The sequence below is a fragment of the Corvus moneduloides genome, chromosome 4, assembly GCF_009650955.1.
Source record: "Corvus moneduloides isolate bCorMon1 chromosome 4, bCorMon1.pri, whole genome shotgun sequence".
In the NCBI taxonomy this organism is placed as follows: domain Eukaryota; kingdom Metazoa; phylum Chordata; class Aves; order Passeriformes; family Corvidae; genus Corvus; species Corvus moneduloides.
In genome coordinates this window covers 7222250-7246836 of record NC_045479.1, presented here as the reverse complement: position 1 = coordinate 7246836, position 24587 = coordinate 7222250, and the positions used below count along the sequence as shown (strand labels likewise).

Below are 24587 nucleotides of genomic sequence, written 5' to 3'. Positions count from 1 at the left end.
AAAGGTTCATCTTACTTTGAACATGGATAGACAGACCATTTTTAGGTTGAACTAACAAGAAAGTTGCAGGTTTGAATTTTCCTATGAGAGTGACAATTAATTCTCATGTATCTCTTTGTGCCACTGTTTCAAAAAAATACTAGTACTTTATGCTGACAGATTCTGCTTAATTTTCTACTCTCTCCTCAAGCTAGCAGCTCCAGATGGATTCCTCACGGTCTTGAAAAGGTGATGTGCAACTACCTTCTCTTTGAATATTTTAGGTTCTACTGATAAATTCTGGTATTTAGGGCCAGAAATAAGAATGTATGTTCTGTTTATCCAATAGCCAGCTCTCTGATAAAACAAGATGCCACCACATTTCCATTTCTTCAGCTGAAATCAAACAGCCAGCGTGTAGGTAGTTATATGCACTGGACTGCACCACACCAGGCAGCACTATGCCTACATTAACATCTCTTTTTACAGGACAGAAGAATTGACAACACAATTCAAGCATCTTGCTTTTTGAATCCCTAATAATACAGATACTTCAAGCTACTTAATGCATTTCTAGTGAAACAGTGAGGCCCTCAGGCCAGATCAGAACACTGGTGTTTGATATTCTTTTTATATGTTCATTTAAAAGAGACCCACAACAAAAGTGGATCCAAGACATTGCTTGCAATTTTTTTTCACCCTTGCTTAATTTCCTTTAACAAAAAACAGTTAGGCTTTCAGATCCTGGATAATTTCAATTACTGACCAACCTTATCTAGACATGTGGACATCAGGGTGGAATCTGGGAAAAATCTGATTAGCCTTAAAAGAGATCCCTGACCAGACAGCAGATCTTATTTGAAGTACATCTGATTTTTAAGCCAGGCACTTTGCACTCATAAAGCTTCTCTATCATTGATATGAGGCCTTCATTGCCCGTTTAATGACTTAATAAATTAAGATGGTAATATAAATTCCCTTTAAGTGTGCTAAAATAGCTCCTGACTTTTTTTTCCCCTGCTGCTGCTTCATTGGTTCATTTTAAAATTAACTCTTGCAACATTACTCAGAATGGAAAGTGTAATACTGCATAATAGATGTTAAATAAAGTTAAATGAAGCAAACAAATGATTTTACTGGGTTTGAACTCTGTCTGCAAAAGAGGAAATGCCACTAAAATGTGCTTTGTTTGAATCACATCAGAATCCTGAAATTCAGGAAAGGGGCAGCTATAAATATGTATTAGTTTTAATACAGGACATCCTGCTTCCACTGTGTTTCCGTTTCCTTCTTTTTCTTCCTTGTTTTAAAAGTGGTCAAAATAAACACTTTGAAATGACATATGGTACATGAAATGAAAAAGGAGAAAACGCTATTTGATTATTAATATTGCAGACATGGACCAAGAGAAAACTAAACGGTACGTATACGCATGGAGATTTTTATTACCAGATTTTGACTCAATCTCCTACTAAATTACTCAGTAAGGGCCCAGAAGAAGGAAGGCACAGGCCACATACTGGTGATGCTCCCAGTTGTTGGGACTTTACTGTGCTTCGTCAGCTTTAGCAGAGGAATTCAGGAGTTCCAGCAGTGTGAGAGACAACTGGTTTTATTGCAATAGGGGTTCTGAGGGCTGTGTATGTAATTCTGTATTTAAGGCCACTTTTTAATGCCACAGGAACACAAGAACGGTGTCAAAAGGCATTGGTATAAATAAGTGGCAGCTCTTATGAGCCAAACCTAGAAGAAAAGTAAATGGTACTGCACAGATTTGTATCCACTGATGTTTTCTTAAATAATCAGGGTTCAAAGCCTCCAGATGTGTGTTCACAAGTTTTATGTATTTGTTTGCATGTATGTGACACATGGTAGTTGAATATACGTGACATTCCTGAGTCAAAACAATGGTGTGCAAATATTGTTCAAATATTTACACTTGATCTATGAGTCAACTTGGATATTCAGGGGTTTATTATGAAAAATATTCCAGAATCTGCTCTAATTAAAGCGGTAAAGTAAAATAACTTCTTTTACCGTCCTGTAACTATTCAAAAAAGTAACTAACTAATATTAACCATTTACCTGAATGTTTCCACATTTGAATTCTGCCCAGTGGAAATAATCTGCCCAGTGGAAATAATGTATTTCTTTCTCATTTTGTACTCATGGGAAAATGCATCTAAAACAATCGTAAGGAAAATATACACTTGTTCCACTTCTGAGGTCATGTTTATGAATCAGGTATTTTTGCACTCAACATTAACCCAAAGAAGTTATTTTGAAATAAATAGCAAAAGCAGTAAGGTATTTTTGGCACATGTCAAATCAGTAATTTCATCATCAGCTCAGGTATGAGGCACCAGGCATTCTCCCTGAAGTGAGCTATCAGCTGAGATACCAACAAAGCAGCATTAAACCTACCCAAACAAAAAGAAATGGGCCTATCAGGTGGCAGCAAAGCCCTTCATAAAATGGAAAAAAAAAATCAGTGTATTTCTAGTCAGTTTGTCCGTTCAGCCACAATGAGATGCTGCAATAAATTCAACTCAACTGCATTACCAAGCATCATTGTGGTGCAGGGTTTATAGCAAGGTAAATTAAAGCAAAATTTGGGCACATTTCTATCTGTTTGTTGGTTCATACAAGATTATATTTGTATGACACATCAGCAGAAAATTTTTCCTCTCCTGTCCCCCACCAGTAGATGAGCCTATTAAGGGAAATGCATGGAGTGAAGAAATCTCAGCCCAGAAGTATAATAACAATAATTAACCATTATTCCAGTAAGTAACTCAACATGATTGATGGATCATGCTAACTGACAGACATCCTAGAAAAGCTATTCTTTGTATGTAATTTTCTCCCCAGAGAAGTAAGAAATAACTGGAGAGTAAGTTTATTTTAATTTCAAAAAGAGCAAATACAGGCCCAGTATCATCTGGCTGGACTTTTCTGAAGGTATTTTCACAATTAAAGGAACCAGACTGGGCCAACTATCCCAGACTGGGAACCAGACAGGAACAGATAAACCCAGAATTTCTGGGTATTCTGGGGATTTTGTCAGACTCCAGTGTCCAGACAGAGTAAGTGGTAAGGGAAAGGGAATAACTAAGGATCATATCTGAAGACACCCAGGGAATGTAATAAGCTGTCTGTCTTTTGTAAGTGCAGATTCTTTTCCACCATTTATTTTGTAAAGCAGTGGACAAACTTCTAAAAGGAAATCTACTACCTTGCCCTTACCACTGAGAGGAGGGCTTGGTAAGTAATAATAAGTGCTGAAAAAGTAGTAAAATATGAAGTGCTGTAAATCCAGATATCAGCTTATATCTTGGTTAATTTTCTTTTCAATTGTAACTTAAGTAACTCAAATAGTAGGATTTTCACTTTTTTTTAAAGGGAAGAAAGTTCCCATTATACATCTCACTGGCCTATAGTTAGTCTGTTGCTCAGCGTTACTCAGGCTATGGTGTTAACAGGACAGCTTTGTAACTTCACATACACTCATGCTGCGTGGAAGGAGCAGTAGATCTAAGGGATCACCAGGCAGGACATCTCTCCTTGCCATGTCTCACTGAGGCTTTACCTCCTCCACAGATGCAAGGGAAGCACCTGAGAGTGGCACCTCTGGAAATGGCAAGTATCACTACCGAGAAATAGGGCTGAATCACTAGAGGGGTGCAGGTTTTCCCTTCCTTAGTTTTAAACCAGGACATCAAGACGGACTCTAAATAAACCCTACTGCTCAGGGCTGAATTCCTCCTGCAGAAGGAGGGATCAGCTCTTGCCCACAGTGAGGTGCTGATACACATCAGCAGCAGCAATTACTGAGGGAAAATGGACTGTGCTGGTCGAAACTGCCACTGGGAGAAAAACCTTACCACTCTGCAGAAGCTCTGAAGTGCGAGGGCTGGCAAACAGTACTGAGCATCTGGCTGAGAACACCTTGCATGGCAGAGTCTCTTACCTGACTCCTTCATTGAGGTTGTAAAGTTCATGGTCTGGGAGACCCTTACGCTGGAATACTGCTATCACTCCATTGTGGATACTGAAAGAGGACATGAGGAGTCATTAGCACCCAGTAAGATTCAAGAAGGGTATCACCTCCACAATTAGCCCAGCATTTCTCTCTAGACACTTCAGGACCTTTTAAAAGTCATAGATGACTTCCGGTAGTCCATCCATCCCAGATGCCTTAAAGGAACTGCCTAGAAAATAGATAACATCTTTGAAAATCAGTTCTTTTTGATTTGTTCCAACTCAGTAAATTCAACAGCTGCACATTTGAAATCAGTAATTTCAAAAACTTAGGCCTATATTTTTAAGTACTTTAAGTATGTCAACTATAACTTTTAATACATTCACATATTAAGTATATTTGAAGTATTTAGAAGTATAGTTTTTTATCTCTGTGACTCACTGCAGAGACAATTAACAGCATCCACTGCACTAGAGTCTGTGCAAGGGAGCAGCAATCAGCTTTACAGCTCTGGAAAGCAGGACCAGGACCAGATTTGCCCCTCCTGGAGGTACAAGGATGTGGGGCTGTGTCTTGTAAAGAAGAGCTAAAGGTGGTTGGTATCTGTTCATAAGGTGTCCAGGGGGAGGAAGCTTGATTCCTACTGGTGGAAGAGCTTATCATAGAATCCCAGGATGTCCTGGGTTGGAAAGGACCTAAAGATCATCCTGTCTCACCCCCCTCATTGGCAGGGACACCTTCCATTAAAGCAGATTGCTCCAAGGCCCATCCAACCCGGCCTTGAATGCTTCCAGGGATGGAGCAGCCACAGCTTCTCTGGGCACCCTGTGCCAGGGCCTCACCACCCTCACAGGGAGGAATTTCTTCCTAACATCCAGTCTAAACCTACTCTCTGTCAATTTGAAGCCATTCCCCCTTGTCCTGTCACCACATGTCCTTGTAGAAAGTCTCTCTCCTTCTTTCTTGTAGGCTCCCTTCAGGTGCCGGAAGACTTGGTCAGCTCTGGCCTGATCCAGGGCCAGATCCAGCTGCATGGGGCTGCTCCCATTGCAAGGGGATGTCATTGCAGGAGCTATGCCAGGCAGCAGCAAAGAGTGCCTCAGGAATGCCAGTGCCCACACTAAACTTTCCCAGGCCCATAAGACAGCTCCTTTCAATACCTGCTGGGAGCAGAGGACTGACTGGAAGGTAAACTCAACACTGTTCACTGAGAGATTCAAAATGCAGGCATACAATAGCAAAGAGATGCACTATCAGAAAAGCTCGGCCATCTTCATCTAATGAAAAAGGAAACTAAAAGTGGCAGGTGAAGGGTCTGACCTGCTGTGGAGAAATACAGATGCAGACAGAAATAAGAACCATTATCCTCTTCTCTCTTTTGTTCCTTTGAAGATGTTTCTGAGGCCTTACACACTACTACTGCCACAGCAATCCCTCCTTCCCCCCTACACCCACAAGCACAGGCATACATTCATGATCTAACCCAGAATATTTTGGCTGGCTCATACAGACACACTCAATTAATGATTCCTTGAAAATTGGCAGATAAATGTCTCTGGTATACAGTGAAATGACTTGGGTATTTTAATATTATGAGTAATATGGGAAATAAGATTAATGTAGTGAATAACTTATGGCAACATCCAGTCTAAACCTACTCTCTGTCAATTTGAAGCCATTCCCCCTTGTCCTGTCACCACATGTCCTTGTAGAAAGTCTCTCTCCTTCTTTCTTGTAGGCTCCCTTCAGGTGCTGGAAGACTTGGTCAGCTCTGGCCTGATCCAGGGCCAGATCCAGCTGCATGGGGCTGCTCCCATTGCAAGGGGATGTCATTGCAGGAGCTATGCCCGGCAGCAGCAAAGAGTGCCTCGGGAATGCCAGTGCCCACACTTATGCTCTGATTCTGAAATGAACTTTGCAATGTTCCCTGCCAGTCTTCTGCAAAGAATGACTATCTCTCCTAAAAGGCAACGGGCTCTCTCTCTTTCTCTCTGGCACCCCTTTCTAAATGAGGGAGAGGTCTTCTCTCTCCAGCTCTTATTCCTCAAAGAAATAAGAGAGAGCAAGCTTTTTTAACCAGAACTAAGGGGGACAGGTTGTGAGGATTTAAGTTATTGTCTATACAGGAGAACGGCATCTACATAAAACATGCTAGCAGTGAGCTTTTAATCTGCCTGGGATCTCCCTTGTAGTGAGGGACAATGTCGTAGTCTGGAAAACAAGTCTTGGCCTCATTAAGTTGACCACTTGCCTTTTCTTCCCATCACAGATAGCAGTGCTTGTATGGAAGGTGCAGGATACAGCCCCTGCCTGCAGGTTATGTGAGGATGGCACTGGAACTGGCTGTCCACACTTCCTTAAGAGCAAACACAGAGGAGTCAGAATAACCGGGATGCTGTTGGTGGCCTCAGTTGGTGTCAGGATGATGAAAAGTTGGCTTAAATCTTCTCAGTTACCTTAAGCTAATGAAAAAACACACCCAGACCTTGCTTAAATCAATGGGTTTCTATAACAAGTGATTGTTTAAAAAGATGTGGTCAGAATGGTTAAACCTTTTGGCGTAAAGAAAATCTAGGCTGCTGCTTACACACAGAAGTCCTGCAAGATGCTTGAGGTGGGTAGATCACTTTACCCGTGCCTGCAACCAGCTTTCATTGAGGCTTAAGTCAGTAATGTACATAATTAAACTTATATTGCATTAGTTAACCTGAACTGAAAATGCCTTGTAAACTCCCTTCTGTAACTCTTTTACAACATGAAAGTTAATAATGGATGCACTCATGCACTAATATTCTAGTAAACACCTTCCCTGTAGTTGCTTTGTGTGTAAGCGTGTGCACAGAAAACGGTACTGCAGGAAACAGCCCAATAGAGCCCAAAAAACTCAACAGAGCAGGCTTGCTGGAGGAGGGGAAATCAGGATGAGAAAACTGAAGAGACCAGATTTTTTGGGGTGTTGCCTTTAGAATGACAACAAAATGTCAGATTGTTCCAGCAATGTATTGTATTTATCTATCCCATGGTAGCTACAGATTGCCAAAGGCAAACTACATAAAACCAAGGAAGGACTCACAGCCACAAAAATCAACTCAGCAGCCTAAGAAACTTTACCTCTTTCAAACAACAACTCATTCCACATTTCACTGAACCACCTGAGGAGGAGGTGGCTCCAGCTGTCCAAAACGTGGGGAATGACAGCTCCAGCACACACAGCACAGACTTTCTCCACCATTAGCTTCAGCATGAAGGGATCTGGGAGGTGTAAATCCCTGGAGCACAGAGCTGGATGCTTGCTGACAGCACTCCCAAACAGCCCAACAGTGCCAGGGTCAAGGTGGGCAGGAATTGGTGGATAATTCTGATTTTTGTATAGTATCAATCTATTATAGGCTACTACCCATAGAGCCTGATACCACCATAACATACATTTCTCCTGAGTTGCTATTTGTCCACCCAGACAGCACTGGGGTGGGAGCCTGGCTCCCTCCAGTAACACCCTGTTCTTTTACTGACATCTGGAAGCCAGGAAGGAAAAACTATTGCAATTAAAACATTCTGCCAGATCAGAATCAGTTTGGCCACGGAGATGATGAACAACTCCAAAGCTGGGCTTGCAAGTCTTTTAAGTCCTGACCTTCTGTGTGTTTCAACCATGGCCATGGCCCTTCCAGCTCAGCATTTCCTGGCAAAGCAGCAGGACTAGCCAACGTCGACATTCCATAAACGTCACACAGATAATTTTAGTTCTCTAAAGCAGTCACTGCCTTTGCGTGCAAACAGCATAGGTGAAAAAACTACAATGATTTTTATGTAGTGCTTGCAAATTCTCCTCTTCCCAGAGCTCCAGGTGAAGTCCATAAGAAAAAAACAATGCTGTGTGAATAATCGCACCCTGTGACTACCCGGCAGTTAAAGACAACATTTACACTTCCAAAAGGGACTAAATTAGTTAGGGCAAATTTCCTCTGCACAGTTACATGAACAGCTAATTAACAATAATTAACCTGATATACTTACATCAAAACCTTCTTGAAGACACCCTTGCTCCAGAGTAAAACATCATTTTTCTGAATTATCTTAATCCAATTGGGAAGAGCCCATTTTCAGCACAGGTTCAGTCCAGCTGCAACTCCACCACCTTTCCATGAGGCCTTGACACTTCCAAAATAAACTTGAAGATGCTAGTTCACTTATGTTCCTGGAATTTCTACCCAAGGTAAGGTAACCAACAAAGAGGAATAGGCTGCAATTAAGCACTTGGTCATATAAGTGAAAATAAGCTGGTCTGGAAAACTCCCTCTTCAAAGAGTTTGGGAAGCATTAGTTTACTCACTTCACCAACTATAATCACTGCTCACACCAAGAAATTGAGACAGACAGGTGAGGGGACTTGCCAGAGGTGTTACTGAGAGTTAATATCTCTATGGACTGTAGGACGAAGAAGACTGGTTTCCTGCATTCAAGGAAGTGTAAGTTATTCTGGAGGGCTACAGGGAGCAGCAATTCCCCACCACCACCACCACCTTCTGTACTGTAGTCACAGCTGAAAATGCTCCATGGAGCATTGTGGCTGGGTCAGTGGGAAGTCCCCTTCATCAGCTCTGTTCTCCCTCCCCACCCCACACATGAGACTCTCTCTGCCCCCCTGTGCACATAGAGTGCCAGCACTCCACAGAGGGCTTCAACTAAAGGGTCAGGAACAAAAGGGTGATTCTAGACAGGCAGAAATATTTCAAAATATTTCTAAATAAACACTGAATAACAGAAGAAATAAATTTCCAAGTAGAAGTCATAGAAAATAATGCTGGTTCTGGAGTATTTTCTCCACTGGAAAAGCCTTCCTGTGGTCTGAAAAAACATTCATCTTAATTAGAAGATGAAATATGGTTTTCATGGCTGTAAAAGTTATTTTACAGCAAGTAGTTGTGCTTATTACAACCCTGTAAAAAATTAGCCCAGGCCATAAAATCCTTTCTGATTCAGTATGTCTCCTTGGATTTACTACTGATCTCACTAATGTCACAAGAAACTTACCAGTTTTCTTCACCCATTCTTTGCTATCTCCTACTCCTTCATAACTCTGTGAATTTTCCCTATGTTCTTACATCAAAGAGGATCTAAGAGCCTTCGACTAGAGGCTTTCCCAGAGCACAACTCAGACAGTATCAGCTCCTGATTAAGCAGTCTGTGCTAGCTTAGTCAGAATGAAAACCTCACCATTGATTTTATTTGGCATGAGTGGCCCCCCCTGGCTTGTGAGCTCAAGATTAAAACCCCTGGGTTTCTCAGTACAATTGGTTTAGTCAGCATTCAGCCCTCATTTTTTTGCCTGAAGCAGAAATGGGGGTAGTGGGGAGAGAAAAAAAATTGAAGACAGTGCTAGTGAAAAAATCTAAACTATTTTAATCCAGTGCAAATACTGTGAGCCGTAATGAAGTGTATTGTTCCGCTATGTTGCTGTTGGTTGCAAGTTAACTGCACTTACAGTACTTTGCTGCACAGATCTGGGGTTCATGGGAAAGCAAGCTCTGAAAAAGCCATGATATAAAGTCTCATTTGCCTAGTAGCAGACAGCAGCTTGGCACCAATTTCCCTTTGATGTAACAGTGCTGAGAAGTTTCACTGCATTTTAGTTCAGAGCTGAAGGGAAGTCATCAGGGAGGAAGTGACCTTCCTTGCTACCAGAGTGCTGTGTTCCCCCAGTATGCTGAATTAGGCTCCTTCAGGTTGTCCTCCCCTGGTGTCATAATGCAGAAAGAATTCTCAGGCTTGAACAGTCTGAGCTGAGACTGGTGTGAAGGGGGGCAGAGGTGGCAGAGGGGACATCCCTGGGCCACGGTGGCCACACACAAGACATGCAGAGGGGCAGCCATGCACCCTCCCCCTCCTCAAAAACGCCTGTAGTGACAGAGCTGCTGTCCTGCAAAAGACCCCACTAGCAGCACTTCAGCTTTTCAGTCCCTAGCATGTCCAGAGCAGCATCCTTGCTCTGCCTCAAAGATCTGCCTTTCAGCACGGGATTGGCCAGTTTGTGTGGGGCCAAACCTGCTGTGGGTTGTGCTTCAACTCTCCCCACTTCACTTCTCATGAACTTGATTCAAAGCTTTTTGTAAAGCAAATACACACATGCCACACCCAGGCACAGCTGCTAACTTCAGGCAAGAAAACAGCAGACATTTAAATATAGAACAGCCAGGCTTGGTGAGAGGGGAGTGCTCTGCTGGTGTATCTTGACTTCCTTGATCAGCAAGCTCTTATGCTTACATAGAATGAAACAACACAAGCAATCCTTTTGTTTGGAACGAAAAATATTCCTGTAAACCAAAGTATGCAAAGTGTCCTATGTTGGGTTGTTTCAATTTTGCAGCAGAAAAATAAAAGAAATTCCACAGCCCAACATTTTAAAAACCCAGACAAGGTTTCTGGTGAGTCAAACTTTAGATGTCCAGCAACATTACAGTCTCCCCAGGAGAGATGAATACAGATTCCCTCTAGACCAGACCCTGCTGTATATGTCAAGATGGGCATGCACTGGTGATAGGCAGAAGCTACAGTGGATAATTTCTTAATCCATCTAATTCAATACAATTTAAGACCTTTCCTTCCTCAGGATAAAGACCCAGTTTTACAGCCTGTAGAATATCTGACTTTCTTAAAAGCAACAGATGATACAAGTCCTTCTGAGCCTGAAAAAAGAATTACCCTCACTCTCTCTTTCACTCAGAAGAAAGCCAAAAGCCTTGCACTGTTAAAAAAGAAATAAAGGACCTTCCCTTAGCTCATGCAGTGCAACCAGCTCATATCTGCAATACTTGCCATAGCTCTAGGCAGCTGTTAATGTAGGCACATGACGCCCACTTGACTTGCACCCACATGACAGCTCCACCAGTGCTCCCAGGCATTTCAGGGGAACACGCCACCAAAAAGGACAGCCTGGCAATCCACACACTGGGAAAAGGCAGCCCAGGGGGGGAAAGCACAGTTAGGTCTGAGTTCATAGAAAGCAGTGACAGGACGAATCACGGACACCTATTCAAGGAACAGGCAATGGGACAGTTGTGTAATTGTTTGAATGAAACGTGCAGATGTCCAGCTCATTGATTGGCAAGCACTTCTGGCCAGAGCTGTACCTGTCCTGTCCAAGTTAAAAGGAACAAACTCTTGCTTCATCTCAACTAGGAAAATCCTCTAGTTTGAGTATCAGCAGCCCCAAGCCTGGAACTCTCTGCCTCCCAGCAAGCCAGGTGCCTGACCTGCTCTCCATTCGCATCTGCTTCCACAGCTCCCTCCCCACATGCAAGACCTGGAAAAGCTAACCCCTGCCAACAAAAGCTGTCACCACACCATCACAAAAAGGCTCTGGGGACTGTATTCTGTCACCTTGATCCACACCCAGGAGTTTCTCACTCCCTGCTGCTTCCCTTAGAGCTACTGGCCAAATAAAGTCCCAACTGGCACAACTCAAGGTGGTCTGATCTATCCTTGAACTACCATCACCATCTATCCACGCATCACGTACAACTCAGGGTCATACAAACAGCATGATATTTGAGCAGAAACTCAAGTCTCTTTTGTGATCAGCACAGTTTCAGTTTAGTGCACTGTTGGCATTCAACAACTAATTCTTAATAGAGACATGAAACCACAAATTGAGTGGTGAGAAGGACAGAAGATATATTTTATACATTTTAGTTTTCTCAGAACTTTAGCAAATGTGTCTGTAGTTCACTGGTACTTTTCTTCCTACAGTTGTACCGCCATTCAATTATAAAATACTACAAATGACACTTTCCAAGCTGTGAACCAGAAGGGGACATTTCATTTCAAAAATTACCTAAGAATTTAATTCCTGAAAATTTAAGAGACTTAGATTAATCTTTTAAGATTGTCACCAAAATGGACATTAAGATGCTTTCTGAATAGCTGAGCTAATTGACACATTCACAACAAAATGTTTGCATAGGATTTCTTGTAAAACAGCTGCAGAATTCAAATGTATAAACACAATAAAGAAAACAACCAGGGTTTATTTTCCCTGTCCAAAGTGCAGGTGCTTGCATGTGCACATACACACACGCACATATCTATTGGTACTTACATGAGTAAATTTAATAGACTTTATCATAACTATATCAACTACCAGCAACAACCATAGATATGCAGATTAAAAGTATGTATTTTAATAGTTGTGCATATGTAATTTTTTAAAAAAATAACCTAAGCCAAATAAACTCTGAATGAGAATATCTAGATAGACACAAAGATATATTAGTAGCTGGACCCTGTGAAACAAGTTGTTGTCTGTCACAAAGAAGGCTGAAGGGAAGGCAGGGAAGGCTCTGTTATCAGCCTTCAGAGAAAGATCAAGAGCAAGGGGAAAAAAGCCACTCCTGTGTTTATCTGAGCAGGAGCTCCAGTGCCTGTGAGCCTGCCGAGGTGGGAGCCAGGTAGCCCAGCCTGCAGCCTGCGGAACAGCCACTCACATGTCAATCCCATTGCAGGAGCATGGGGAGACTGCCAGGAGCCAACACACTGTGTGATCTTACCTGTTCCAGGTAGCGTTGGAGCAGGCCCGGCGCTGCTGGGTCCCCCGTTCATCCAAGGCTGCCTGCTCTCTCTTGCCCAGATCACTGAGGCTGGGCGAACTCATGAACTTCAACCTGCGAAGAGTCCTCATGGTCAAATGTGTGTTTGCGTGTGGCAGCTACAGATACACCATCCTGTTTACACACATACACACGCAGCTGGAGCAGCGGCAGCAGCAGCAGTGCAAGCAGTTCCCTCCGTTTGCTGTTCAAAAAAGAAACTTAAAAAAAAAGAAGAGAGAACCAGTCTCTACAGAGCACACCTCTGCCAGCAAGAAAACAAACCTTTAATCAGATCAACTCTGACGTCATCAACTGAGGTTAATATTTTCTCCACTCCTTTCAAAAAGTAAGTCAAACTTCTGGCTGCTGTTACAGCACATTGAAGGGGCCCCTCAAAACCACAGCTGCCCCAAGTGTGAGGGCTTCCCCTCCCCATGTCCCTGGGCACCATGTCCCGGGAATCTCGCTCAGCACTGCGGTGCTCCACCAGTCATAGGAACTGCTTGGCTCCTCCAGCAGCTTGGGGGGGAGGGGGTCTTGCAGCATTTCCCAACCTCTCTCCCCTCTTACTGCACTCAGAAATAAAACTGGAGGGCAACGGACAGGAAAAAAACCAAACAACAAACCCAAGTAACCAATACTGACACACTGAGACTTTACTGGAAAGTTTCATAAGTGCCTGTGCCCTGCCACATTACAACACTGAACACACGCACTCTCACTCATACATCCATATCCACACCCTCAGAGGCTGCTCCAGCTCAAAGCCTCACACAAAGGATTCACGAGCAACATAACTGCAGAATGAAAAGTGCTAGTCTGGGGTTTAGCATTTTAAGGAATTTTTGGTGGTGCGCAGAAGAGCCAGATGCTTTGCCTTTCTCTACCTTGTATGGGTTTTATTTTTAAATTGAGATAACAGCTGCACAACTCAAAGCATACTTAGTTTCTACAAAAGCCCCAGGTGTCTTATCTTCAAAGGAAAAATCTTCTTTCTCTCTCTGACTGCAGCAGTGGAGCTGAAGGATATGCTGCTCCGAGACTCCACCCCATGCTTAGTTTTGCTGTCATTCATTTGCAGTTCTGTTTTAAATTGAGGAGTGCCTGGCTAATCTTCTGGGATAGCTTGCAATAGACTGAGCCAGAACATAAGAACTGCTCTTCTGTTGCTACGGCATTGGTCTGCAAATAGTCTGGTAAAAGCCATAAACGCTCCTTGCAGAGTAACCTCCCACTCACTGCAAAGGGGCTGCAATAGAACTTATCCTTCCTTTTTTTTTTTTTTCTTCCTGTTTTCTACTTACTCTTTTCATCTGTGATAGCCTGTTGTCTACAGTCAGGCTGTAACTGGATTTGTGGGTGTCCAAATAACATGGCAAAGCTTACATTATAGGAAAGCTCAATTTCTCACAGAGAGCTCTGCCCTATGCGCATCATGTACTGATATAATTTTAGTAAAAAACAATTCCTCTCACTATTCAACTGAAATCAGATAAGATTATTGCATACAAATATTTACTTCCAAAATTTGTGTTTGGTGTTACCTCCATGGGAACCAATTGCAGAACTACTTAGAGAAATAAATATATTTTTACCTTCTGCCAGTTTTAGCCATAGTGGTTTTATCCAGCTGTTAGCATTGTATTAATTAGCATTGTATTAACTGCCCTTCCCACACCGAAATTCTCAAGTATACAAATGAGCATCACAGTAGACGGCATATAATATTTCACTTTGGAAGGGACCTGCAGCTCCCCATCTAACCTATGGACAAAGACACTGCTATCCCCAGTTCTTCCAGATGTTTAAATCCTTCAAACAAACAACAATCCACAAATATATATGGCAGCAAAAGGAAAACAAACACAACTACATACACATATATATATATATATATATATGTAGCCGTATTTTAAGGGATGAGATGTCTTCTACAGCATACAAATGAGGGAGCAAGCACAACTCCAGCAGAACACTGCTTTGTCCAAACAGGATGAAGGGCACTCCATTTCTGTGGACAATACAGCTGGGGAGATCAGGGGTACACAAATGTTTGTCTGCCCTGTTAAGTGAAAAAACTAGTTAGATAAACAAGTGGCAATATAATTCCTTCTAATTTCATTTTCCACCTAGCTCAGTTGCTTTTCTGCTTCTCACTTTCTTTGAATTTGATAGGTTTTGCAAAATGTTATTATACTGGATTAAACCCTTTTAACTTTTTGGCTCCCTCTGTACGGTGAAATACTACACCTGTAGACGCCATTCTATTTATATGCCACCCCATCAATCTCAGTAACCAGTTGACTCAGAGTCAATGCATGCACCAAAAACATGGGTGAGACAGCATTCCAATCTCCTGAAAAATTTGTAATGGAGACAGGCTTTCTCTACACTCCTTTCTCCTTCCTATGATTACACCCAATCAAATGTTGATTTATGATAAAATAAATACTTTTCAACAAGGGCTACCTCTACCCACAATTGCAGAGTAATAGCTCATATTTATATCGTGCTGTGAGTCCACAGACATGCTTGACTTCATGTCATTCATTAACTTGGCCTAGGCAGCTCTTGGGTATGAAGGCAGAAGACAAATCTGCACTTCAGCATTAAGAGTGAAGAAGAGAGAGGTGGTGTGACTTGCCCAGGCCACCCCATGAGCAGGTGGCAGAGACATCAGGAGATCCTGGACCTCTGTTTCTCATTCCAGCAAAGGAATGAGTGGATGCTGCAGGGAAGAGGCAGCTGGGCATTCCTGGGGCCTGAGTGGGCAGAGGGCAATGCAGAAGAGAGAGCTCCTCAGAAGGGCTTGTGCTGCAGCTGTGCTTCTGCAACCCCTGGTAAAGAGTTGTCACAATACAGCACTGCTCCCAGAGTGGCTCAGCAGCAGAGACTGCTCGCCACTGGCCATGGAGAGGGATGACAGCACTGCCGGACTAACCGGGAGGGAGGGGAGGACTGGGAATTGGGAGGAGCCCTCCTGTAGGCTCAATAAGGAGCACTACAAGCTTCTTTAATAGAACAACTGCACTCAGCACAATCACAGAGCTGAGACTGTAAAGTACTGGTAGGTTAATTCGTTTAAACCCAGCATGCCATACAGGGTGCTAATACCACTATTTAGCTCACACAAAACCTGCAGCTCAAAGGTTAAGTAGTTTAATCAGAGCCACACAACCACCTCAGTGAGGAAGGCACTACCAGCCCTAGCTCCTTCTCTTCCCCTCCAGTACTTCCCCTTGTAAAAACAGGCCTGTCTCTACTAGAAAGAATTCTTTGATCTGTGGGGCCCACATCCTGCGGGTGACTGCACAGCAAGTCCCAGACCTGCCACAGTGCCAGAGTCATAGGGGAATTTCTGCTCACCTGGACTTACTTCTATCTCAAGGCCTAAAACAATATATAAGTAGATAAATACAGGCTGGAAGTTGAAGAGGATTTATGCTTTTACTAGAAAACCATGTTAACATACAGATCCAAGACCTTGTATCAAACACTACTTTTAAAACCACAAGGGTAACTCCATAGTTACCTCCTGATATGCCAGTGATGTCTGCAACATTCTTGCTGGGAGCTGTGGTTTAAAGACTGTATTGCTGTCCCTAGAAAACATTAGAAAAAAAATCCAGGCAGTCCTCCCCAAGCATACACTTGGTTTCAAAAGAATGAGATTTGCTGAAAAAAAAAAGAAAAAGAAAGAACCTTACATTTTATTTACCTAATGTTATGTTAATTTTTACAGTATAAATGTATTGTTCACTTACAAGTTTCTTTCTGACCATGATGAGAGGGAAAAAGAATAAAAAAGTAATGTTCACAGTGGGGAACATTAAGAAATTCACAACATATAAAATTCATAATAAAGCTGTGACTGCTATGGGTCAACATGGACTACACCACTCTGCTACTGCAATGACAGGTGAGCACTGCAGTGGTATTGGTACCAGTGGAGGACATAAACAGTAAGAGAATTTGCTATCTCAGCTTTATTCACCATTCAGAGCTTTGCCATGAAACAAAACAACTCAATAAATAAAAATTTTAATTGAAAAAAAAAAAGGCTAGCCCACTACTTTACTTTATCTCCCTATTTCTTTTGGAGAAGAGAGCAGACCTTCCTATAGTGATGCTGAGTGGTATACACTCTGCAACCAAAGAAGAGAATGGTAAAGTGTCTCTGTGGCAGAAAGGAGTTAAAAACCTCCCTACACAAATGCATTTTAGTTTTTCATAAACTATACCACAAAACTTAAGGCATGCCTTGACACATGCCAGAGCTCAGGAACTAGTCTTCTGACAGAACACTTCTTAAAGGTACAGCACATCTTGCCACACCAGCAGACAAGGGGCGAAGTGAAAGGAAGGAGACACAACCATCAGGAAAAAATAAAAAGTGCCAGGGGGAAATGAAGTCATAAACCTTACAACTCATCAATTCCTTTGCTACGGTATCTACATAAAGCTCCTTTATCATCAGAAAACAAAGAATAAAGAGTAAAGAAAGTATGAAACCAAACAGGGTCTACTTATACCCTTACTCCTCCATCCCACTGACTTGCTGCCAACCTCTGGAGATAAAGGCATTCTCAAGGATGCCTTTTGGTTTATTGAGGTTAGTCCTAGGACAGCCTTGGTTTTGCTAGTCCTTTATCTTATTTCTGCCCTCACCACAGCCAAGCACTGATTTGTAAGAGAGGACTTGGCCTCTACTTAGACATCTTCCCAACCTTTGGAACACCTCCTGTAGTTCTGCATCCTGTGACCAACCATGCCCGCATGACCACAGCTGCCTCCCTTTAGACAGAGCTGGGCTTTCTGCCTCTTCACCTCCACGTGGGATTGACACATGGCATTTGTCTTTTAGGTTGTGACAAAGAAATGCTCGTGACAGTATCTCCTTCCTAAGCAATCACAAGGTGACACCCAAGAAGACTAGGGCTAGAAAGGGATGCTCTGCCCCTGTCGCCACCTCTGCAGTTAATAATCCATCCAGCGAAGTTTCAGACTTGACCTTCAGGCAACCCAAAGCTGCTGCAGCTCCACTGCCTGCCTCAGAGATACACTGGGTTCCACCAAACATGGCCATCCATGTCATGGCAACCTGCAGACAACCAGGGCCCATTTCCTGGAAGTTTTTCAGTGTGAGGCAGAGCAGTATGAGTGTGCCTACAAGATTTTCTCAGCAGAGAGACCTGCATCTGAGCAAAGAATCATTCAGACTGCAGCCACCATCCAACTCCAGTTTCTTTTCACAGTCTGCTGATGGATGATATTTATTACCTTTATACTGAGCTCCTCAGCCTCCCCACCTTGCTCCCTTCCTGCTCCTCCTTCACCCTTTGCTTTTGTACTCCCTCTTCGTTTTTTGTCTTTCTTGGCTAGCTAATTCTTCCTCAGGCAGTTTTTAACTATAAAGGGAAAGGAAAATAGTTAGTTGGTATTACCACAATATTTTCAAACCACTTTTCAGCTGGCTCTCAGGGAATTAAGGCTTCAATTTGCCTGTTTGGACTGTGAGCTCTTCCTTATCCTTTCCACTTCGGCAGTTCACTTCATTCTTCAGCCAGCAAAACAGGGCTCCAAGGTCAGATATAGAACCCCAGTCCCCAGCATAATCTAACACAGGTCGTGAACTGAGCAGTACCTGCTGAAAGCATCCATGAAATCCCAACCCCTTTGTCAGCAGTAGTTTTTGGTTTTACAGAGCATAGCAATATAAGCAGTTCTTAATATACAGTAGACAGCCAAATCTTTTTTTCTTGTTCTTCAGGAGAAAGGCGTTAGGAGAGAATTAGGACAGGAATAGGCCTGTTACACCCCCATCCAAAATATCAAGCTTTCCATGATACATCAATTCTCCTGGCTTGTAGTGTTGCTCCTAGTTATCTCTGTAAAAGTTCTGGGAATTAAAGACAGTGCAGCAGTCCAAAAAACCACAATGGTTCTACTGGAAGAAGTGAGGACCAATGCTCTTGATTATAGGACCTGTGGCATTACCACCTTCCACTCACATGCTCCTAGGAAAGGAGATGGGGTTCTGAGTGCCAAATGTACCTGTTTCAGGTATTACTGTTGCCCACTCAGTGAATTAAACAATCCACTGTAACCAGTGTATACTCCAAGACAAGCTCAGAACTTTGCTCTTAAATGGAAGCCAAATCTTTAATTTTGATTTAGAAAGTAAGGTCTCAAGAGTTCTGATCAATAAGTAAATCAAACATTTAAAATACTTTGTGCTCTTATTACAAGATCACAAGATAGTGGAAAATTAATCTTACAAAGTAACTGAGCTTATAATACACATGACTTTTTTCCCTTCCTGAGCTCTATGTGAATTCTTTCCTAAACTGCATCTTGCATAATTTTAATTGGATCCCAGAACACCATGACCTTGATGCAGCAGCTACAGTATCTCAGTGCTGTCTTCTACAGTTATATATGGTACAGCACCTTCCAAATCTGTGAACCCTGAGAGATCAGAAGTGTGTGCTGCACAGTGCTATTTTCTTATATCCAAACATTTCTGATTCAAGGTCTTCCAAGAAGGCTCTGATTGCCCTGGAAGGTCACCAAGATAGAGAATCCACTTCAGTAACTCACTGAGTTTCTAATGAACTGCACTGGTGGCCAGCTGTTAGTTACAAGTAATATCCTGTCTTTCTCTCAAAGTCATGATATCGCTTGTCTAATGTTCTCTCTGAGCATGGCTACAAACATGAATTGTGCCTTGAGATCACTTTCCCCTCCTGTGCCTAAGTCAGGGAGTTCACTTCAGACCTGAGGAATGCTCTGCAAACTTGGGGAATCTTTGACTATGGTAGTATTACACTGCTGTTACTTGCTTGGTACTATAGCTCTTTGGAACAAATCCTGTAACCGTGCAAGAATCAATCACAAAACCCTGGTGTTCAATACAAATGGATTCTGTCAGAAAATTCATCATTCTTCCTTTGCCTCACAAGGATATCTTTCTGAATGGAAAAATTGCCAGACATATTTAAAAGACAGTCCAAAATTGCAACATCTATCTGTGCACTTGGACTCTGCAGCACTCAGTGTGGTGGAACTTTCATAGGAACTTAAAAATGGGGACTTCTTGACATCCTTCACACACTTATGCTGAGACAGTCCCTGCAGACTGAGATATTGGGCAGTGGAAACAGCAAGAGTATAAAAAGCCTTAATTGCACAAATTATTTTACACTTGTACCTTTAAATCTTCATTTCACCAGGTCAGCAGGTCCAGTACTATGACCTCTTGGTATGTATCACATTCTAAGTGTTTTCTCAGGATGCTCTGGGAAATAACTTATCTCAAAGGGCAGAGTGATGGAACTTTTTAGACTCCACAGAAAACTTTGGAAAAACTCTTCACTGTCACTGCAGCTCATTAACCAGTCTCAGTCTTCAATTGGACACAATATGACATCAACACTTGAGTTATTACCTAGGAGGAATGCCTCATTATGAAGGAGGTAAAGCACATTCCATTACATTTCCTTACAGAAAACATTTTTTTCCCCACAAGGTAGCAGCAACTAGATACTTCATCGAGGTACTCCTTCTCTAAAGTCAGCATGGACACCAGCCTCCTCCAGCTACTGGAGGATGCAGCGGAAGAACAGAGGAGTCATTCAGAAGATCTGTGTGTCTTCATCAGTGTTACAGTATCTCCCTTGTCTCTCTCTCCTGATGAGTCCTGCTTTTATGTTCATCAGGCTCCATTTAATCACTTCAAATGACCTATTCTCCAAACTTGGGGTATAGTAAATTTACATTGCAAAACAGTTAAAACAGTTTCTTTCTTCCTTTTTTTTTTTTTGGGGGGGGGGGGGGGGAGTGCTCCCCTCACAAAACTGCTGGAACCATAAACGTTTTAGGCTTCTGGGAGCTCTGAGCCATCCAGGGTCTTCCAGGCTGGCTACTCTAGGGCCAGCAGTTCTAAAGACCACTCAGACTGAGCTCCCACACTCTGAAATAGAAAAGAGAAAAGCTGAGGGACTTAACTTGAGCAACACTCCCAGATATTCTGCTGGGATCCTGGTGCAAAAAGCAATGTTTCTAGAATGCACAACTCCTTCATACAGACAGCTATAGGCCAGGTAGTCCCAGGCTTGCAGCCAGCACTTGTGTGAACTGCTTCCTGGGGAGCATGCTCTGTTTTGGGAATATCATTGCAAAAGAAAATAAACTGAAAACCTCTGAAGAGTGGAGAAGCCTGGAGTGTTGTAAACTCCACATTCAAATCTCTGTCCCAAGTCCCTTTGAGATACTTTGGTCTTTATAAAGACGTTTACACCAAACTTCACCAACTTGACATCTTCACAGTGAGGTAAGGATCATGGGACAATGGACAAAGCTTGGTTCTGTGGAAAAACTACAGCCTTTGCTCACCCTGACTCTTAAAATCTGGCAAAACCATTTGTGTCAACCTAATTTTTCTAAAATTTTATTTCAGGCCCATCTGTGCAAGGTATGAACACAATGACACCTGAGGTGGTGAGGCCATGTGGAAGGGCAGCTGGGCTGGGGCTGTGTCCCCTCAGGTGAGTGGGGAGGGAGCCCTGAAAACAGCCATGTACAACACAAAAAAAATCCAATATAACATGCACCTGTCTGTGAACACATGCTCTCTAGGATATTGCTTCTAACTACATTTTAACTCTTTGGCCGAGCCCTTCAGATGGCAAAACACAAAGGTTTATAAATCAACGGCTGGTTCATCATATGCAGATTTTTTAATAAAAGATGCCCCTCTTTGGGTTTTACAGCTGGCATGGAAGGGGCAGTGGCTGCAGGGCAAACACAACAGGAATCCCTGGTACCCTCCTCCCCTAGGCAGCTTGAGGGAGCAGCCCAGTGTCATCCCCTCTTTAGAGAGGAGAAAAACCTGGAGCCAGCACCCCTCCTTGGTGTGAGATGCTTCCCACGGGACACTCTGTGACCCTGGCAAACAAACAGAACCTCCTTGCCTTGTACTTTTGCTCTGTCCTCCAAATATGGAACACAGGGTTTCTTCACCACACTCCTTGTATGTACCTGAACAGTGGTTGCACCACTGTAAGTCTTCCAGTGTTGCCGCATCTTTAAAGCTCTAGTCCCTGCTGTGATATTTTGCTGCTTTCAAATTGTAGGGGCATCAGTCAAAAGATAGAAAACAGGGGGAGAAAAAGTTTCTTTTTTTCCCCTCAGTCTCAGAATGGTCAGAATTAGAATTAATTTTATCCTGCGTAATGTTTTGGCTTGGTTCATATTTATTCCAAGTGAGTTCACGCATTTCTACCCGCAGAAATAAAAGGTCATGCAACCAGTCAATTCACTCTCTCCTAAAAGGTGTGAATTCCTTCTAGGGAGTGAATCACCAGTGTATGGAAAGAAAAGAAAATGCGAAAGTACCTTCTGTGGGACTGTAATCATAGCTGCATGCAATTACAAAATGCACAAGGGGACTTCGGATGCCATTTGTTTGCATCAATTTTTAGGTCATCTGTTTAATTTGGTTGATGAACACGGGGAAAAAATTAACAAAAACTTTTATCTTCTTGCTAAAAATAAAAAAAAATAAATAAAGCAGTCGTGCTTTCTGCAGTGTCTGTCTATGCAGCACAAACATTTGAGCAGACTGGAGGAATCAGGGAGGATGACAGGGAAAGGACTTGAATCACTTTTTTGTAAAATAAATGTAAAATGATCCTGGCCCTCATCTAATACTCCAAGTTAAAAAGGAGATATGTGCATGTATATATGTCCATGTCATTATGATGGTTTTATTAGTCATCTATTACAGAGATTGGTTCCAAAAGAAAGTTTCAGAACCAGATCTGAACTCCCGAGGAAGGAGAGTATTCAGAATTGAACTTTTGATTACAACTGGCATAAAGATAATTTGAATCCAGGTTTTTGGTTCATTGACTGAATTTGGATTTCCTTGATTTGTTTCATACAAGAATTTAGCATGTCAGTTGAAACATATACACATCTAAACTTATTCTGCTGGAATAAAACAGAAAGTTTCAGTGTTTTTTTACGGTAGTGTATTGCTTCCTATCTAATGCTTTCAACAAAACATCTTCTTGGTTCAAATGTTTTGAAACATGCCTTATAAAAAGGCAAAAGGCTTTCCAACTTATTGCTGGTACCCAGTAGTTTTAAAAAAACCCCAAAATAACAAACCAATAAAAACAGTATAGAAGCCTTTATTTTAAAGGCTGAATTCTTACCAGTGTGTAACTGTCCTTCCCTATGAGAGGGACTAAACTTTTGTAGTCAAAACCAAAGGCATCCAAAACTATTACATACTTAAGACCTAGCTGAAAGTTTTAATGAAAATATAACCAGGACCCACTTGCATTTCACACTTTTCTTAGACCTTTATCAAGAAATGCTATCTAGTTATGAATGTCAGGCATTGAAACAGCTAAAAGTCCCATTTCAGTTCAAATGCAGAGCACAAGTTCTAAAGACATTATAAAAAACCCAATCAATTTTCAAGCCCATATCACGATTTTTTTTTTTTTTTTTTTTTTTTTTTTTTTTTTTTGAAGCCTTATTTTGGTAATCCTCATCATTTAACTTCTGGAGGATTATTCAGACCTCAGTGATGTGACTTGTCCTCCTGGAGGAAATGGAAGAGGAATGAAAGGTACTACATTTATCTTTCTTTAATTACCGCAAAATTAAATGTAATAAATATAAGACTTAAGCTGTTATATGGTAGAATTACTTCACATAGTATTAACAGGTAGATATATAGATAGAATATTTATGCTTGTATCTACACTTTACTACTGCCTGTATTCATGAGATGGCAAATAAGTAAAGGAACGAAAACTGGAAATAGCATTTGAATTACTTTCTTCCTTTTAATTACATTCTCCCTAAGAGCTGTGAAGAGAGACAAGACACTCATGACCACAGCAACAGCAGTATAGTGGCCTCGGAGGCCAAAACTGGAAGGTGCATTTAAGACACTCTTGAAATAAAGTTCTGTCATTCCAGTTTGGTCTTTCATTCTTTTTAAGATCACTCAGCTCTAGCTACTAGAAAATGTACAGGAAAATCCAGATCTCGTTCTGTAACTGCTGGAGAAAACTGGGCACATTCAGGGTGCAAAGCATTGCATCCTTTAAAGGATATTTCAGCCTGGTCAGGAACGTCATGCTGGGGATGTGCCTGTTCTCTCCACCAGCTATAAGGAGACTATAATGTGAGGAGTTCAGATATGGATATGGTATTCCAAGCTGTAAATACCTAAAATTAGATGACATGAATGTCATCCCCAGTCTCTTTTTGCCTGATTGATCACAACACAAGTGTAAATAGTCTGGCCTCCAATTAAAGAATGTTTAATTTCCTCAAATATATACTCTGACCTGGGATGAAGAAATCTTCAAGAGCTATCACTGGTTTACAAGGTCAGCTGGTATTTCAAGTTGGGAGATACTAAATTAGTATTTCTAGGAGAATCTGCTGCTGACCAAAGGCATCGAGAGATTGAGAGAAAAAGGACAAAGACTTTCATGAGACAGCCACAACAGAAAGACTGGCTAAGAATATCTTCTGGCTAGGGGATTTTAAGGAGACTTCAGCTCAGAGTAACACCCTCCAGCAGTGAACAAGAATTGAACAATAAATGAAAATACTGTCAGGTTCTCCTCTTTATATGGGAGGAGGAGAAAAAGGGAGCAAACAAAGAGTTACAATTTTGCCAGTAATTCCCATAATACTAATTACTATAAAAATGAGCGCTCCTCTGCTGTGACACAGTAAACCCTGCTAACCTCCTTTATCATCTCAACACTCTCCTACTGACTTTTCTGTCTCCTCATGAGGACAGCAAATATGTCACTTTGCCATTTCTGATTGGCCCTGACATGCCAAGGCTTCTGCATGTGCTAGATTTGAAACCTGTGACATTTCCATGGAATAACACAGGACACATCCAGAAAGTAAAACCTATGTACAAACATTTACAAAGGCTGTGGCCTGCAGATGTAAACTAATGGGGGCCTGAAGCCTTCAATACCTGTTTCCTATGG

At 42.1% G+C, this 24587-nt stretch overlaps 1 protein-coding gene across 7 annotated transcripts in view; it reads right to left on the bottom strand.

Annotated features, from left to right (window-relative positions):
- PRR5 (proline rich 5) overlaps positions 1-24587 on the bottom strand; it is a 98097-nt gene that overhangs the window by 37263 nt on the left and 36247 nt on the right. For 2 of the 7 annotated variants that reach the window (XM_032106838.1, XM_032106839.1), the window contains 2 exons: positions 12508-12621; positions 3950-4030 (listed from right to left, as the gene is read on the bottom strand). In XM_032106838.1, coding sequence (XP_031962729.1) covers positions 3950-4030; positions 12508-12611 — 185 coding nt within the window. In that variant the 5' untranslated portion in view covers positions 12612-12621. The other 5 variants (XM_032106842.1, XM_032106837.1, XM_032106843.1 and 2 more) reach the window with 5 other exon arrangements.